The sequence below is a fragment of the Sciurus carolinensis genome, chromosome 5, assembly GCF_902686445.1.
Source record: "Sciurus carolinensis chromosome 5, mSciCar1.2, whole genome shotgun sequence".
Classification (NCBI taxonomy): Eukaryota; Metazoa; Chordata; class Mammalia; order Rodentia; family Sciuridae; genus Sciurus; species Sciurus carolinensis.
Window position 1 is genome coordinate 1,293,459 of NC_062217.1, and position 18,732 is coordinate 1,312,190.

The window sequence follows — 18,732 nt, forward strand, 5'->3', positions numbered from 1 at the left end:
TGGCTCCAGAACGGGCAGGGAGGTGGAAGAGCAGGGGAACGGCCCAGGGAGAGCAGGGCATGGCTCCCGCCTGCCCGCCTGGATACCTGCAGAGGCCCTGTCTGGCCAGCCAACCCCCGGAGGTCAGTTTCAAGATTGTAAAAGAACAAGAGGAAACACTAGGTGCTCATAAAACCAGAGAACAGAAAGGCCGGTGGATCAAAAGACTCCCTGCTCCAGATCTGCTTACAAGAGTTCCACGACCTCCTCCTAAAGATGAGTCTTCCAATACCCAAATGAAGTTTTATCTGTTGATCTGATATCAGAATAATTAATCATTACAATCTCCAAAAAGAATGTTAATATAAATTTGTAAACTAATCGTAATTCGAAAGTTCATGAGTTTTAGTCAGTCCATCCTTAGAAGGTCCTGATGTTGGTCAAGTTGTGTATTGAAAACCGATCAGTCACAGAGCTTCCAGTTTAGCCAATTAAGTGCATGAGGCCAAATGCATTTGTCACCTACAGTGTTCGATGTGACATCAAATACAGGACAAAGGGAACTTTAACAGGAGACAAACCAGGGAGAGGAGGAACAGACCCAGGCAAGGGTGGAAGGAACTGTGAGCACAGTGGGACGCCATCTACCCGAGCTGCCCGGGTGATGGGATCCTCTCTCAGGAGGCGGCACCTGCACATGAGCTTTTTGTACTTCTGTATTTTACTCTTTACTTGTGCCAGAAGCCAGCAGGAGAGGAAGAAGAGAGCAGTCCCTGACCAGCAGTCGACCCTGGACTCAGCCATGGTCATGCACCCCGCTCCCCTGAGTGGGTGGGCAGCTTAGGTAGGCAGGCAGACCCCTTGGCAGCTGAGCCGACCACCAGCTCCCTTTCCCCTTCATTCCCTCGGGGGCTGCCACAGTCCTCCATAGGTTTGTGGGCACACGTCACGTTCCCAAGGCCATTCATGAGCCCACAAGCTGCTTCAAGGCTCAGTCGACCGTTATGTGACCTTCTGCCAGGGGCGCTGGGCCAAAGGGCAAAGTGACCCAAGCACACATGCACAGACCCTGGGCCTGAAGAGCTGTGGCCACCACTCCTCCTCATGGTACCGGAGTCCAAAGCCTAGTCATCTGGGCACACTTCGGTCCCTAGCTGACCTGCCCGTCCCTCTCTCCGGTGGGTGTCCGTACCTTCCCTCTTTTCCCTCCTGTGATAACCTGCTCCAGTCGCTCTCTGCCTCGCTGCCCTCGGGTTTCTGCACCAGGGTAACTGCTCAGCTTAGGCGTCACGCCCAGGGACCAAGGATGGCAGGACTCCCCACCTCCGGGAACGGAGCATTGCCTTGCGCTCCTCCTCTCCCAGCCCACCGGATAATACGAGCTGCAGACGTTGGTTAATCATGCCGCATAAACATTGGTTCGTTAATCGTGACAACTACACTACACTAGCGGGAGCTGGTGTGCTGGGGTGGGAGGACGGGCACAGATCTATGGGCCATCTGCCCCAGTTTTCTGTGAATCTAAAATAGTACCCAAAAAACAAAGGTGAAGAGATGTCAAGGGGAACCAACACAAAGAGTTCGAATGGTCAAACCTGGGGCAATTTGAGCAGTAAAGTAAGGCAGTGTTAGTTACAATCCAAAGAGTAACACGCATACTGACCTGAATAAGTTATTACATAAATAGATAAATGGGAGAGACCAGACAGATGTCCCAAGCAGAGAAAGTCCAAACAGTTGACTGGACACTGTCTTGAAAGGACAGGTGCACACCCACTCTGGCAGGAGCCTGGACTGCCCTGCAAGTGCTTTCCAAGGAGCACAGCACCGACAGGAAGAGAACGGTCCCTCCAGCCCAGCGGTCAATGTCGGATCAACAGTGGGCAGGCCTTGGACCGCACACGCCTGGCCGTGACGTGATGCGGTCCTGTGGTGCCTCAGTGAATTCAGGGCAGCTGGCCTCGGTGTCATTTGCGAGGTATTTTGGTGTACCCATGCTATTTCAATGTTTTTCTCTTATCCGTCCTATGATTTTTTTCCTTTTCTTTTTTGAATTGAAGAAAGCATTTTATACTTCTGTATTTTACTCTTTACTTGTGCCATTATCAATATTTTCACTCTTCATTTTGTGGCTTCCCTGGAAATTACAGCAAATATTTTTATGTATCAAAGTACAGCATAAATTAGAACTTTTCAGGACATTTCCAAGACATCAGAACACTTTCACAGAGTCGAACACTCCCATTCCTAGTGAGTCTGTATGTGTGGTGCTGGGGAATGAGCCCAGGGTCTGGCCCCGCTAGAAACTGCTCCAGGACTGAGCTGCATTCTGAGCCGTGAAATGCTTTTGCCACACATTTTAATTTCATGTATGTGAGACCCAAGCACACGATTGCTCTGCTCATTCACAACCTCCCCCTCTTTACACTTTGCATGCCTTGTTCTTTCTTCTAGCATAATTTACTTCTGCCTGAGGGGTTCACTTTAATATTTGATTGAAAATAGATATGCTGGTGGCAAACCTTTCCATTTCCGTTTTTCTTTTGTGGGGAGATTGAACCCAGGGCTTTGTGCATGCTAAGGACGTGCTCCAACACTGAGTTTCACCCCCCACCCTATTTTTCTTTAAAAAAAAGTCCTTATTTTTCTTACCACTGAGCAGAGTGTTGCGAACCTGTAATCCCAACTCCTCAAGAAGCTGAGGCAGGATGATCTCAAGTTTGAGGCCAGTCTGTGCAATTTAGCAAGAACCTGTATTAAAAAAAAAAAAAAGGACTAGGGATGTAGCTCAGTGGTTGAGCTCTCCTGGGTTCCATCTCCAGTGTACCTGTGTGTGTGTGTGTGTGTGTGTGTGTGTGTGTGTGTGTGTTTTGCTGAATGAGGGGGGAAGCAGGCTATGCTTTTCTCTGAGTGACTCCATGGTGTGTAGGACAGCAGCTCTCAGGCTGTGCCTGCCCTGAGTGACTCCATGGTATACAGAACAGCAGCTCTCAGGCTGTGCCTGCCCTGAGTGACTCCATGGTATACAGAACAGCAGCTCTCAGGCTGAGCCTGCCCTGAGTGACTCCATGGTATACAGAACAGCAGCTCTCAGGCTGAGCCTGCCCTGAGTGACTCCATGGTATACAGAACAGCAGCTCTCAGGCTGAGCCTGCCCTGAGTGACTCCATGGTGTGTAGGACAGCAGCTCTCAGGCTGTGCCTGCCCTGAGTGACTCCATGGTGTAGAACAGCAGCTCTCAGGCTGAGCCTGCCCTGAGTGACTCCATGGTGTGTAGGACAGCAGCTCTCAGGCTGAGCCTGCCCTGAGTGACTCCATGGTGTGTAGGACAGCAGCTCTCAGACTGTCCTGCCCTGAGTGACTCCATGGTGTGTAGGACAGCAGCTCTCAGACTGTCCTGCCCTGAGTGACTCCATGGTGTGTAGGACAGCAGCTCTCAGGCTGTCCTGCCCTGAGTGACTCCATGGTGTGTAGAACAGCAGCTCTCAGGCTGAGCCTGCCCTGAGTGACTCCATGGTATACAGAACAGCAGCTCTCAGGCTGTGCCTGCCCTGAGTGACTCCATGGTATACAGAACAGCAGCTCTCAGGCTGTGCCTGCCCTGAGTGACTCCATGGTATGTAGAATAGCAGCACTTAGGCTGTGCCTGCCCTAGTGACTCCACGGTATTGTAGAATAGTAGCTCTTAGGCTGTCCCTGCCCTGAGTGACTCCAGGTATACAGAACAGCAGTTCTCAGGCTCTGCCTGCCCTAGTGACTCCATGGTGTTTAGGAGAGCAGCTCTCAGGCTGTGCCTGCTCTAGGTTACTCTGTCTTTTAAAGTAGTAGTTTGCCATTTGCCACTGATCGCCCCCTTTGTGTTTTTTTTTTTTTTTTTTTTTTTTTGGTATTAGGGATTGAACCCAGGGGCACCTAACCCTTGAGCCACATCTCCCAGGCTGATGGTGTACTCAGTAGCTCAGAGGTAGGTCATCTCTGAGTTCAATACCCAGTACCCTAAAAAAAAAAAAAAAAAAAAAAAAAAAAAAAAAAAAAGATAGATGTAATATGTTTGCTCAAGGGTCTGTGTCTATTGAGATGATCTAACAGTTTTTCTGTAGGTTTTTAATAATATTAAGTGCATTGAGTTTTGAATGCTTAACTAGCCTTACGTGGTTAAGCACAGGTTGCCCTAGCAAAACACCGTGGATAGAGTGGCTTAAACAACGGAAATTTATTTCTTCTCAGCTGTGGAGGCTGGAAATCCAAGTTCAAGGTGCAAGCAGGGATGGGTCTGGGGAAGCCCCTGTTCTGGCTTGCAGACAGCCATTGTCACCACATCCTTGCATAACCTGTCCTCAGTGTGTGGGGGCAGAGGTCGAGTGAGGGTCTCTTACTCTTCTTATAAGGACACCAGTCCCTTGGTAGAGTCTTATGGGAAACACATGAAGTTTCTCAAGAAATTAAACACAGAGCTCCCCCATGACCCGCTGTCCCTCTTCTGGGTCGATACCCCCAGAAGGCGAAAGCGCCAGCTCTCAAAGAGCCACACTCCCAGGTTCACTGCAGCCCCAGTCACAAGAGCCAGATATGGGAACAACCTAAGCACCCTGACAAACAGAGATATGTTCCATATGGTGGAACAGAGTTCAGCCCGGAAAAGAGCCCTACCTTGTACTTGCCACAATGTGGTTGAGCCTGAAGGGCATTGTACCAAGAAAATAAGGCAGATACAGAAAGAGAATCACTGCATGATCTTCCTTAAATGTGAGTCATAAAAAAAATATTCAAATGTACAGAGGTAGTAAACAGACCTGTGGCTATCAGAGGTGGTGGGTGGGAAGAGATGGGAAAGTGTGGGCCAGAGGACACTAAGCGGCAGGCGTGTAGGTGGCCACGTCTGGAGACCAGGTGCATTTGAGGAGTACAGGTGGTGAAGCAGCACTGTGTGCAGGATGGGACAGAACTCTCTGGCCTTGATCTGAATACACGCCAGGGCAAATAGCATCCTGTACAACAAGAGTGGGACCCTAAATAGAGTGAGTTATACTCTATGTATAATTTGCCAAAATACATTCTACTGTCATATAGTACTAAAAAGAACAAATAAAAAAAAAAAGATTTTAGCAGCTCTTGCCACAAAAGCAACAAAAATGGGTACTACATGAGCAGATGGGGGTGTTGACCTGCTTTACCCAAGTAAGTTCTTTACCATCTACAGGGGTCCCTCCCATAATATCATGTAACCTATCTTAAATATGCTCAATAAACTTTTATTTTAAAAAGCCCCTAGTCCCATAGGATTGGAGCCCCACTCCTATGACATTGTTTAACTTAATCTCATTTTTAAAGGCCCATCTCCTAACACAGCCACATTGGGGGTCAGATTTTAGTGTCTGAAGTGGGTGGACAGAGTTCAAACCCTAACTGTAGCATAGAGCTCACTTGCTCATGTGTTGCTCTTTTTACCAATTACTGAATTTGATTGGTCAAAATTTAGTTTAGAATTTTGGCATTTAGATTGAGGGAGTTGGAGGCTAATTTTTTCTAATGACTTTTGGATTTTGGTGTCAGTAATTCTGCTTTCATGGAATGAGTTAGTGAGCTGCGATAGTCAGCTTTCCATTGCCATGACAAAACACCCAAGAGAACTTAACAGGATGAAAGGCTTCTTTTGGTTCAGGAGTCAAATCTGTGGTCCCCCGGCCCCATGGCTTCGGGCCTGCAGAGGCATAGAACACCAGGAAGCACATGGTGGAGGAGAGTTCTCACCTCGTGGCAGCCAGGAAGCAGAGTGAAAGCAAGGGGCCCTTCAAGGCCATGTTCCCAGTGACCTCCCTTCCTCCCACTAAGTCCAGGCCCTAAAGGTTCCACCACCTCCCAATAATACCAGGGACTGGACACCGAGCCCTCTACACCTGGCCTCCAGGGCACACTGAAGCAAACCAGAGCAGAAAACACTCCTCACCTGGAACCTTCTGGGAGAGCTTGTGCAGACCTGGTGTCTCTGCGGCCGGAGGGGCTCACTGGTGGAAGGGCCACGTGGGCCTGTGGTCAGCTGTTGGACGGGCTCTCCTTTTCATTAAGCCCTGAATCCTTAGTAGATACAGGGTGCTCGGGTATCTATTTAGCCATAATAACCTGTGTCTTGAAGGAACCGTACCACCCAAGGCGTTGCCACGGCTTTGCCGGCACCTTACTTACAAGCTTCTGGGTCTCACTCTGTGGTGACATGGGCTTTTTTATTCAGTGCTTAAACCTGTGCATTTCCCGGATTCATACTGTTTATAAATTTTCATTTTTCTTAGGTCTTGTCCCTGTTTCTGCACAACATATGCATAAGCCGTGATTTGGGCAGAGCCTGAAAATTTTCATCCTATCCTGGATGTGTGTGTGGGCTGGAAATGTAGTCACAGCAGCTCTCACATCTCCTTTGGGTTTGCCGTTTGCTACTGTCTCTCACACAGCTTCCCTTACAGCCAGATATTCATGGGAAGCTCATCTCAGACACTACCCTGTGTGTGTACATGTTATGGTTTAGACGTGAGGTATCCCCCAAAAGCTCACCGTGTGCAACCATGCAAGGTTTGGAGGCGGAATGGTTAGATTATGAAGACTTTAACCCAATCAGTGCACTAATCCCGACAGGGATTAACTGGGTGGTAACTGTAGGCAGGTAGGGTGTGGCTGGAGGAGGTAGGTCCTTGGGGGCGTACCTTTGGGGTTTATATTTTGTCCCTGTCAGAGAAGCCATATTCCCATCTGCTTCCCTCTGCCACACACTTCCACCATGATGTTCTGCCTTACCTCCTGCCCTGAGGAATGGAGTCAGCCATCTACAGTCTGAGACCTCTGAATGCGTGAGCCCCCGTTTTTCTTATTCAAATTGTTGCTTCACAACAAAAAAGCTGACTAAAAGAACATGGAAGACAGGAGACTTATTTAAGGAGCTGTCTGCCCAGTTGTGGGGGCTGGCAAGTGTGGAATCTGCACATGGGCTGTCAGGCTGGCGACAGGGAGTAGCCACCTGCTGCCAAAGCCCTTTTGCTTAGGGGAGGTCAGTCGTTTTGTTCTATTGAGGCTTTCTGTGGACTAGATGAGGCTCTATCCCACCAGGCAGGGCAACGTGCTTCATTCAAAACCTGCTCTTACCCACACATGCCCAGAATAAATCTGAGCCAGTTTCTGGGCACTGTGGCTCAGGCAAGCTGACCCACAGTTAAGTATCCATGAAAAGTCTGGCCTGTCACTGGCACCCAGTGGGCCCCCGACCTTGGGCTAGTGTGGCTGGGGTACTCCCTGTCCACATACTAACAAGCCCTTCTTCTCTGGCAGAGCCACGCGTTTTCATTGCCTGACCTACAGGGAGCTGGCTCACTGAGGAATGGAGTCTCGTGGTTTAGGAATCCCACGGCTCACACTGACCACGTTGTGCACTGGAGTTGGAGCAGCCTGGGTGAGGCCTGCAAGTGCTCTGGTAGACGGGCGGTTTTTCGCAGTGTTACCTGTCTGGTGGATTTCTAGTCCCCGACTTGGCTAACCCTGCGGCCTCCTTTCTTCGTTTTGTACTGTGTGTGTGGAGAGGCGCTGCTTCCCTCTGCACTCACCCCTGGAACTCTCTCTTCGTCATGCATCTTGAAGCTCTGCCATGAGGCACTTCCACATCGATAAACTGACCCTTCTGGTATTACAAAATGTTCTTCTTTACCTCCGGTAAGACTCCTTGTCTTGAAGCCTGTCTCTCCAATGTTAACGGACCTTTTTGGTCTGACTAACCTGGGCTGCTTCCCTCCACCTACTTACGTTCAATATTTGTCTTTATATTACAACATGCCTTACATTTAGCACATGATCAAGGCCAACTTTTCAAAACTCATTCTGACAGTCTCTCTCTCTTTTTTCAGTAGTAGGAATTTAACCAAGGGGTGTTTTACTGAGTCACATCTCCAGCCCCCATTTATTTTGAGGGGGGTACTAGGGATCAAACTCAGGGGCACTCAACCACTGAGCAACATTCCCAGTCTTTTTTTTTTTTTTTTTTTTTAATTTAGAGAGAGGATCTCACTAAGTTGCTTAGTGCCTCGCTGTTGCTGAGGCTGGCTTTGAACACTGAATCCTCCTGGCTGTCTCCCGAGCCGCTGGGATTACAGTCCAGTCCTTTGTATTTATTGTTTTGAGATGGGGCCTCACTAAATTGCTGAGTCTGGCCTTGAATTTGCAATTCTGCTTCTTCAGCCTTCCAGTTGCTGGATTACAGGTGTACCACTCCTGGCCAGTCTATGCTTTAAATTGAAATGCTTCATTCCAGTAATGTTTGTTGTAGTTATCAGTAAGGCTGGATTTAGGTATGCCATTTAAAAAACTGGTTTTCTGCTTGTCTTCTCTGATGTCTTTGGAGAAGAACTCTGCCTACCCTTTCTCTCCTTTGGAATTTCATTTAAACTTACTGATGATGAAAATAGTCATGCTGCTTGAGTCTCTGTGGGTAGAGTGGCTGAACAGACCACTGAAGATGGGTGATTCTGGATTTGTGTTTTACCCGCCATCTACGTTAATCTTCAGGGTCCCACTTTTCAGTTAACGACCTACCTTAAGATGGAATGTGGCAGGACTGTGCTCGGCCTGCTTCACACCTTACTGCCAGCTGGGCTTAGATCTGGCCCTCAGTTCTGACTGTCTAGCAGGTGCAAGGAGAGATCCTACTGGAGGAGCTATGGAGCTCCCTGGCTCTGTGATTGCACCTGGGGTTAGGAATGAAGACCAAGGCTGGAAGGCACTCCTTTCGGTCTGTCCCAACCTGTACAGTCTTTGCAGGTGTGTTGCTACTCACATATCCGGCTGCAGCAGCTATTTAGTTTTTCCAGGTCTTCCTATCAACCAGCAGTCACATATGATAACATAAACCGTGCTGGCACTCCATACGTCATACACTCATTTTCCAGCCTCCCAAAGGCTGTCAACACACTGGAGCTTAGACTTGTGAGCAATCCAGCCCTGGAATGACATCTTGAGGCCTCTGATTGCTCAGAGGTCACTCCTACCACCAAGGACTGTGCTGGATATCAGCACAGAGCAGAAGCCACACGGGATGAAACAGAACTGGTTAGGGAGGGTGATGGAAGCAGGGGGCTGGGGCTGGTGAGATGAGCAGGCAGAAGCGGCTACAGCTCACAGGGCAGGGAAGACAGGGGGAAGAGCTGATGTTAGTCACCACAGTGACATTCTGGAAGCTTCTCATGGGGCCGTATCCCTGTCACGACAAATGGGATGACAGTAGAGATTTTGCCACGGAGAAAACATCTGTCTCACAAAGACAGTGTGTTATGAGCTGTCCCTTCTCCCGGGGTGTTCTACTACTGGCTCCCACGGGTTGAACCCAGCAGGAGGCCGGCGTTCTCTCCTACACAGAGCACAGCAGGGCAGGGCAGCGCCGCCAGTGGATTTGGAGCAAAGCAGACGATAGCAGTCCTCCTTCACTATCCATGAGCGCGCCGGGCAGAGATGACTGGCGTCCCCAGGCTGGGACACCACCCGAGACCTCACGTTGAGAACACGGCTGTTTGCAGACCCCGCCGCCCCTGGGCTGCACTCGGCCGCAGTCTGCGTGCTGCAGACCAGCTCTCCTGCGGTCCGTCTGCCCGTGCTTGGCGGGGACGCGGGCACGGCTGCCCCAGCTCTTCCCATCGGAAGCCTTCCTTGTGCACGCAGCCTGGTCTCCCGACCTTCCTGCAGGTAGCTGGACTTTGAGTGCAGTGACTCCAGACGCCTTCGAGGGCGCCGCGTACGCATCTCTAGCTTCCCAAACGCTCCGTGGTTACTCCCTCTTAGGCGCCTCGTCCTGCTCTGTCCACGTTCGGGCCCGTTCTCCTGGTGACGTCGTCTGCCTGGGGTTGTGGGCTCGCGGCGGGTGCTTCTGCCGCTCGGCTCACGCCCGCGACCCCCGCGCTCTGCTGAGGAGCAGGCTGTGCCTGCGCCGGGCGGAAATGCCAGAGGCCGCGCACGCCCTGGGCAGACGCTCCCTCGGGAGTGAACCAAACCAGTGCCGTTCAGACGCGCTCTTAGGCGGCGGGTACGAGCCCGCGCTCCGCAGGGGACCCCGTTCGCACAGCCCGCGCACAACTCTCTTGGCGCGCGCGGGGCGGCCCGGGACCTGCGGCGGGGCGAGCTGCGCATGCGCGACGCGGCGGGGCATCATGGGAAGCGCGCGCCGCGGGCCGCTTCCGCGAACATGGCGGCGCCGTAGCCGGGGCGCAGGAGCCGGGCGCGGGACGGCCGCCGCGCACAGTCCCGGGCGACTATGGCGACGCCCGACCAGAAGTCGCCCAACGTGCTGCTGCAGAACCTGTGCTGCCGGATCCTGGGCCGGAGCGAAGGTACGCGCGTCCCGAGGCCGCAGCGCGCCGCCCGGAGGCGGCGGGGCGGGTCTGGCGGGGTCGCGGGAGCCGGGCCGAGGGGCGCAGGGCGCGCGGGCGGCGGGAGCCGGGGCCGGGCCGCGGGGCCTCCCGCCCTGGCGCCCAGGGCGGCCGGCTGCGCGGAGGGCGCGCTCCCCTGGCCCTGGTGGCGAACGAGGTGCCAACAAGCAAACCCGAAAGCTCCGCGCGGAGTGCAAGCGCGTCCCGGAGCCCCGGCGCTCTCACGGTGCGCAGGACGCCCTCTCCCCATCCCCGTTCGCAGAGGTGGGGCGCCTTGTGCGGGGGTCTCGTGGGATTGAAGCGACCCTGCCGCTCTCCGTGGGCTCCAGATCGTGGAGCATGGCCGCCCTCGGAGGATGGTTGGAGTGCCTCGAGTACACGCTCCCCTCCATGACTTAGGACCATTAACGTATGTACTTCCTGAACGTCCTCTGGTGACCGAAGCGACCAAGGGGAACGATTTTGTGTGCTCCTCGGTGACCGGCTTCGCCCAGGCCTGGCTGCACTTCGCATCTTCCCTGGCCGAGGACCAGGTGCTGGTGATACCAAGATTCCCACAAGTCCGTCTGGGCGCAGATCCCAGTTCCAATGGGGGAGACTAGGTGTTGATCAGGGATGGTGCCATAGAGGAAAAGTCGGGCGACCCAGGAGAGGGAGGAAAGCAAAGCCCAGCTGGTGTGGAAGAGGAGCGGGACGGTTCCTGCCCGGGGCCTCTGGGTGGAGACTTCACTGCAGAGGCTCAGGGTCATAGGAGAGGTCAGACACTGAGATGGGAGCCGTGACCTCCCACTTGAACGTGTTTCCCTTTCTACCTGTGAGCCCAGCATTTTTTCTTCTAGGGATAAACCACGTTTATACATGGTGGTCATCACAACTGGACTTTGAAGTCATTCCTCATGAGCTAGAATGACATTTCTAAACTTAAAAAATTCTTTATATTGAGACTTTTTGATTGACCTAAAACATTTACAACCCTTCTAGGAGGTGGAAATGCTTCAGCAAAATTCTGCCCTCTTATCTGCTAATGTAGACTTGTGTCTGTGTTAAGAGTCAGAAGGCTCAGCGAGATCCAGAGGGGATCTTTTGAGTAAGATATTTCAGGAAGCCATTAAAGATGATGTCTTCTCTGCTCTGTCTTAAACATTTTTGATATCCATCATTGCACGTTATGCTACTACTTACTGCAACATTTTGTAAATATTTAGTAGCTTATCTTATTCCATCTTTTAAATTTCTCTGTCATTGAGCAAAGAGCAATATTAATTACTTGCTTTTAGAATTGGCATCTAAAAAATTTCTTTAGTGGACATTTTATGTGCCTATTCCCTAGAACATTTAGTTAATTACTTCATTTTCTAATGACATGTTAGAAACACTTGGCTTTATGCTCTTGAATACTTTGCTTTATTTACTTATTATTTAAAAAAATTTTTTTAGATGTTGATAGACCTTTATTTTATTCACTTATTTATATGGTGCTGAGAATCAAACCCAGCGCCTTACATGTGCTAGGCAAGTGCTCTACCACTGAACCACAACCCCCACCCCTAATACGTTGCTTTTTAATACTGTGAAATCAAGACTTAAGAGATACTTGTTACTTTTTTTAAAAAATAATTTTTAGATGTTGATGGACCTTTATTTTATTCATTTATTTATATGCAGTGCTGAGAGTTGAACCCAGTGCCTCACACATTCTAGGCAGGTGCTGCTCTACCACTGAGCCACAATCCCAGCCCTACTTGTTACTTTTAATGTGAATTTCATAATGTTAAATTTTCATAAGGCCTTTTTTTTTTTTTTTTTTTTTTTTTTTTGTACTAGGTATTGAAACAAGGGGCACTCAACCACCGAGACACATTCCCAGCCTGTTTTATTTTTTATTTTGAGACGGAATCTTTCTAAGTTGCTGAGTCTGGCTTTGGACTTGAGATCCTCCTGCCTCAGCCTCCTGAGCCACTGGGATCACGGTCATCTGCCACCACACCCCGCCATAAGGAATCTTTAAAGATATATGTACTTGGCTTCAGTAGACCTTCAGAAGCCAAGCACTTAGTGCATAATGGTGCTTAATGACTTCTTAAAGTTAGTGTAATCATTTCTCACGTGTCAGTCAGCTTCCTGTTACTGTGAGGAATACCTGAGATAATCCACCTATAAAGAGTTTTACTTTGACTTCAGTGTTGAAGGTTCTAGTCCATGATTGGTTGGTTGTGCTGGGCTGTGGTGAGGCTCCTCATCATGGAGCAAACTGCTCTTCTCAAGGCCTTTAACACATGGGCTTTTGGAAACATTCAAAATCCAAACTATAGTATCACTTTTTCCAACATCTAGCACTTGTGAATTTGCTTGAAACAACATATTGCCAGCCAGTGATATGAAAATCCTATTTCCATATCCCTGCCCTGACCTGGAGCACATTTCACTTTTCTCTTTGGATAGATAGTATTTCTCTCATTGGAAACAGTGAGCTTGTGGTAGCACGCTTCAGGTGTGACAGAGGGAGCACCTTTCACAATGCTTGTAAGCCTGTCTTTGTTACTTTGTAATCTTCAGTCTTCCTCACTGGAGCAAACAGAAGTATAGGGAATTTATGTTAGATTAGTATGGGCCACGTGAATGTTCAGGTATGACTATGGTATTCAGAGTGTCAAAATAAGACCCCTGTTAGTGCACTCCCAACCAGAAGAAGTGTTGTCTTGGTGGTCCAGGGTCTGGAACAGTGCTGCTGTTGATTTCATGATTTCCTAAAGTGGTGAATAATGTGTAATGTGTAATCTTTTTTTTTTTTGAGTAATGTATAATCTTTCTTTTGAAGAATATGGCAACTATACTTTTGGGAAAACCAATGAGTGTTAAATGTATGTTGAACTACATATTAAAGGTAAAATATACATCCAATGTGTGCATGTGGTCCTCTGTATCAGTGGGCTTTGGGTCCACAATTCAGGTGATCAAGGATTGTGTACCACTTTGCATTTGTACTGAGTAGGTACAGATCTCTCTCTTTTTTTTAACTGTTTAGTTGTCAATGAACATTTATTTATTTTTTTATATGCGGTGCTGAGCATAGCCAGGCAAGTGCTCTACTGCTGAGCCACAACCCTCACCCAGTATGGATCTTTTTGTAACTTCCCTAAACAATACAGTCTAACAACTGTTTACAGCATGTTCATTGTATTAGGTTATTACACATAACTTATAGATGATTTAAAATATATACATAGAATTAATTAACTATTACATTGTAAGTTATCAAATTATAAAGTAAGTCAGTATTTAAAATTGTCATTGCTTAAGTTCCTAATATGGTAACTATGGATAGGTGTAATAATCTACATAAATGAAAAGTCTTCGGGGTTCTCAGTCTTCAGATTGTAAAGGGACCCCTCAACCAAAAAGTTTGGAACCACAGGTATAGAGCAGTGTTTTTGTTAGAGCGTTGTGTCAGCTAGTGCTTGTATTGGAATTACCTCTGATCCCACAGGAGCCTAAGGAGGTTGGTTGATATGGGCAGGGGAGCTGGCAGCCAGGCATTTGTTGAGGGCAGGAGAGTTTTACTTCATCCTGAGCTCTCTAATGTGGTCCTTATTCAGTTATTACTCTTGGCCCATCTTGGGGACCTGCCTCTGGAGGTCTCTGTTGGAGCTTGGTGTCTGAGCGTTGGGCGTTCACTGCACTGTTTGGATCTGCGTCTGGATGGCGACTTTCTGCCTCCTCTGAGCCACTTTCATCGTCAGTGACTTCATGGCAGTCATTTAGATTGGTGTGTGTGCAGAGCAAAAGCTTTTTAATCTTGAAGTTCAGTTTATCCTTTAAAAAAATCGATCATTACTTTGGTTTATGATCACATAATCTTAATCAAAATTTTGGTAACCTTTGACACATACCAAAGATTTCTTCTTTTGGTTGCTGTTTGTATTTCTGTTTTCCTAAGAGGACTGACCCTTTACTCTTAGGTATGGTACATCTAGGTTGATTTTCATATGTGGTGTGTTATAAGTTGGGGTTCACTTTTTAATTACCAAAGAAACTTAAACAAATGTTTCAATTGTTTTAATCTTGAAGACTAAAGGTGTTAAAATGGAGCTTTAAAAATATTGATAGCATGGACCCACTCTCGAGCAGTGAAGACAGGGTTTGTGAATCAAAACCAAAACCTAAACGAAATAGTGGCAGCAACAGCTCTATTTTAGAGTGTTTTGGAGACAGAGCAGTACTGCACAGGGACAGCCCCACGCCTTGCTGTGCTTCCTCCCCAGTGCTTGGACACTGTGGTGCAGGGTTGCCCGCCACAAAGAGCGCTTCCACGCTGTTTGGGCTGTTTGGGCTGCTTTGTCACTGCCTCCTGCTGCTTGGGCTGTTTGGGCTGCTTTGTCACTGCCTCCTGCCACTTACCTCCAGCACGCCCTCTCACGGAGCCACAGGACTCTCATTCCTCAGGTTTCTCTGCTCCTCTGGACGCCGTGGACTCTGAGGTTTCTCAGAATTCTTCTTTTCTTTTTTAAAAAATAATGATCCTGACAGTTCTGAAGATCAAGGTCGTGCATAGGATGCTGAGTTCTGGTCTGTCTGACATTTTTCTCATGAGCAGACTGGTTATGTGGGAAGGCCCACGGAGGTGAAGTGCCATCCATGGTGCTTGGCCTTGTGGGGAGACTCAGCAGGGCCTGAGCCTGTGAGGTCAGCCTTGGTTGCTGGACTGGGACGTGACCCTCAGGCTTCTCCCGACAGCCCTCCCCTGCCTTCTGTCTTGTGCCCGTTGGGAGAAAGTCACCAGGTGCAGCTCCCACTCCCCCAGTGGAGAACGCTACACTCTGCCTTCCTGAGGGTGGATTATCTTCATAAATCATTTAGCCCTCATTACCTTTTAAGTTTCCGTGGGATCAGTATCAATGCTCCCTCTTTTGTTTTTGATTTCGTATCTTGTTCTTCGTCATTCTGGTAGAGGTTTGTCGATCCTTTTATTATTATTTTTCTTTCTTTTTTATAAAGAACCCAACTTTTGATTTTGTTGATTTTTTTTTTCCCCTCCTATGTTTATTTTTAAATTTGGTTGGTTTTGCTCTTAATTTTAGTATTTCCTAATGATACATTGAGTTTAGTTTGTCATTTTTCTAGATTTTATTGTGTAAACCAAGTTTGTTGATTTGAGGTCTTTCTTTTTATCTTTTAGCATTTTGTGCTGTAAATTTCCTTCTAGGTGCTGTTTTCGTGCCCTCAACAGTATTGTGATACATATTTCCCTCTAGGTATTGTTTTAGTGTACCCTACATATTGTGATACATTGTATTTTCATTTTCATTAATTTTCTAATTTCCTTTGAGACTTTCTTTTTGGCCCATGTGTTGACTGGCCTTCAGATATTTGGAGACTTTTCAGATATCATATTATTGATTTCTAGTTTAATTCTGTTAGTGTCAGAGACCTTGCTTTGAATACTTTCAGTTATTTTGTGTTCTAAATGTGGTTTAGTGACCCCTAATGCGGTCTGTGTGGACAGGTGCTCCCTGTGCACGTGGAAGGAGAGTTGGTGGTGTGGGTTGTTGTCAGGGCACTGCACTGAGTCCCTGCCGGGTCCTCTTCCCTGTTTGCTCCATCCTGAGGCAGGCCGGGCCTCTCCAAGCATATTGAGCATGTGCTTCTCTCTCTCTCCTCTGTCGCTGTTTGCCTCCTGCTTAAGCTCCCTCCCAACTCACTGGTAGGAGGTGCACCTTAGGGCTGTTGTCCTCCTGGTGAATTGGCCTTTTATCGTTGTGAGGTGTCCTTCTTTGTCCTTGTGACTTTCTGGGTCTAGCTTGCTCTGCCTATTGTTTCCTTACTGGTTCATGTTTGTTCTGAACAGAGTGTGCGTGCTCTTTCTTTTCCTGTCCTGTTTTTAGCTGCCTTCACTGTATTCCAGGTGGCTGAGTGACTGTAGATCTGAAGAGTCCCAGGGTCCAGCCCTCTGCTGTGGCCCTTCCTTCACGCAGCTTCTCGGGTGCTTTGTGATGCAGGTCTGGCTCCAGGCAGAGTTTGTCACGGGCTGGAACCTGGTGGGGAGGACCCTGAGGGGTGGAGGTTTGCCAGCCTCTGCCCTGCCAGGCGCTCCTTCTGCCCTCTGGTGGCTGTCTTGGGAGGTGGAGCGCCTGCCTCTCTGAGCCTGGCTGGCACTGCGGAGGGCACTGCTCCCCAGTCCCGGCAGACCTGGTACTGTGACTTCCACTGTCCTGTCAGTCACACACACACACCTGTTTTCCCCTTTTCAAGTTTGTGAACTAATCTCGACTTCATTTCTGCGTCCTTTCTTTGCCTTTGTAGGTTTATGCCTTTATTTAAAAAATTGCTTTATTAGGTTAGTGGTATTTTGAAGGTATTGGAGGCAACACCATCTTTGTCTGGAAGTGCACATACAAATGGACTATCTGACCGCACTTGGGCTTGCCTGGCCTTCTCTGTGTGCTGGCCTGGGCGCTTCTCAGAGACTTTCTCCAGGCCTGCTTCCCAGGTCCTGTATCTGGGTTGTGACTTTCCCTGCTGCTTTTTGGTGCAATGATCAATCCAGTTTATTTTTTATCTTGTGGGATTTTTCCGACTCCCTGGTCTGCTGCTGTCTCTCCCTGTATTTGATGAAACTCTGGTTTCACTCATTCATTCATTTCATTATGATTTAATAGCTTTTCTGTCTTCTCAGTTAAGATCTTGGGATGGTGGAAGGTAGATTTGCTTTCTTGAACCTCAAGGACTGGGTGACTGAAATGTGGCCCGATTGGTAATAACTCGCACCCTTTGACTTACCTTTTCAGCCGATGTAGCCCAACAGTTCCAGTTTGCTGTGCGAGTTATTGGCAGCAACTTTGCCCCAACTGTTGAGAGAGATGAATTTCTAGTAGCTGAGAAAATCAAGAAAGAACGTAAGTATTTTTCTTAAATGTTACAAGTTCGATTCTGACACCAACATGTTGTGGTGAGGTTTGGACCCATAGCTTCTCTCTCTTCAGGGAGCAGAATGTGAGGTGAACTTGTTGCTTGCTGTCACTCCTTTCAGATGATTGTTTTTAATAACACGAAAATTAACAAGCTGTTTTGATTTTTATTTTGAAACAATAATTTACTACTGTATTTTACTCTAAAGATGAAATATTGCTGTGTATCTTAACAAAACTTGTAGAAAGGATAGTTTTTAAGTCAGGAAAACTGTCATAATGTTGTACTTTATTGTCGTTAGAATTTAGGTTTCCAAAGTTATTTTTACTTTCCATCCTTCTTTCCAGGTAGCTATTATTAACTAATTAAGTTGATGATCATTTGCCTCACTGTTAATTAGTATTTGTAAGTAGACTTGAAATGTTCCCATTGTTTCTGTTTAGCAATTTTCACATAAATGCTTTGATCCCAGACTGATATTTCCCATATTTTGCAAGTGTCAGAGAGGTCGGTTGGGGACAGTCTCAGCTAGAAATTCACTCTGTGCTGTCTTAACATAGGTGAAGTAGTATCGTAAGAGTGGTGTGGCGTGTGTGATAAGTGCCTAATTTCTTCCCTCACTTTCTAGTTATTCGACAAAGGAGGGAGGCAGACGCTGCGCTCTTCTCAGAGCTCCACAGGAAACTTCACTCCCAGGTACCGCTGGGGACGCTGGGGACGCTTCGCTGGCAGGGGTGGCAGACGCACTCCTAGTGGACCTTTTTGGAGGTGTCACGTTGAGCTTTTCTGTGATCACTAGGGACTTTGAATTGTAGTAGTGTTCCCTGTTTTTAAGAATTTCAATGGTAGAAGTACGTTTTAGCTGGGTTTCATATGAAATTGCTTATGAAGATGAATGAGCTGCACTGGAGAGGAATCGGGGCTCTGGGTTGTGTTGCAGTCTTCCGACACTCAGACGGCATGCTGGTCCACACGTCACAGAAAAAGCTCACCTCTGCTGTACTTTATTATGTCCTGATTTGTACTCTTAGTGGAATGAATGAAAAGATTTTGAATGTTTTGTGATGGGTACTGATACTTAAAAATTAATGGTTTTTCTAGTCTGATACTTTTATGAAAGACTTTGTCAGTAAGATAATTGAGTGGGGGAATTGGGTGTGGTTTGGTGGTAGAACTCTTGTCTAGTATGCGTAAGGCCCTGGGTTCAGTCTCCAGAACTGCAGGGAAAAATATAGGTGAGATTTCTGATTGTAAAGGAACCAAGTTCACCAGCTTTCTCTGTCCTTTTGTAGAACGGAAAGTGAGTGCAGAGAAGTTTAATGCTTTGCTTAACAGATGTGAAGTTGAAGTTTCAATGATACAAATTATGGAGTTTGGCATAGTGCGACTAGTAACTAAACTCTTATATTTTGAATCTTCAGCTCTCTTCATATATTGTGCCCTGAGACAAGCCTAA

At 47.9% G+C, this 18,732-nt stretch overlaps 1 protein-coding gene and 1 long non-coding RNA gene across 2 annotated transcripts in view; one reads left to right on the forward strand and one right to left on the reverse strand.

Moving 5' to 3' along the window:
• Positions 1-247: 247 nt before the first annotated feature.
• Positions 248-7,972, reverse strand: LOC124985157 (uncharacterized). The gene is made up of 3 exons (XR_007108813.1): positions 7,566-7,972; positions 2,632-2,730; positions 248-2,116 (listed from the first exon to the last, which is right to left on the reverse strand). It is a non-coding gene; the product is annotated as an uncharacterized LOC124985157 (long non-coding RNA).
• A 2,195-nt stretch (positions 7,973-10,167) lies between these two features.
• The window catches only part of Tubgcp3 (tubulin gamma complex associated protein 3), a 55,749-nt gene continuing 47,184 nt past the window's right edge, over positions 10,168-18,732 (forward strand). The window contains exons 1-3 of the mRNA XM_047552823.1: positions 10,168-10,331; positions 17,156-17,263; positions 17,905-17,972. Coding sequence (XP_047408779.1) covers positions 10,256-10,331; positions 17,156-17,263; positions 17,905-17,972 — 252 coding nt within the window. The 5' untranslated portion in view covers positions 10,168-10,255. The remainder of the gene's footprint in view (positions 10,332-17,155; positions 17,264-17,904; positions 17,973-18,732) is intronic.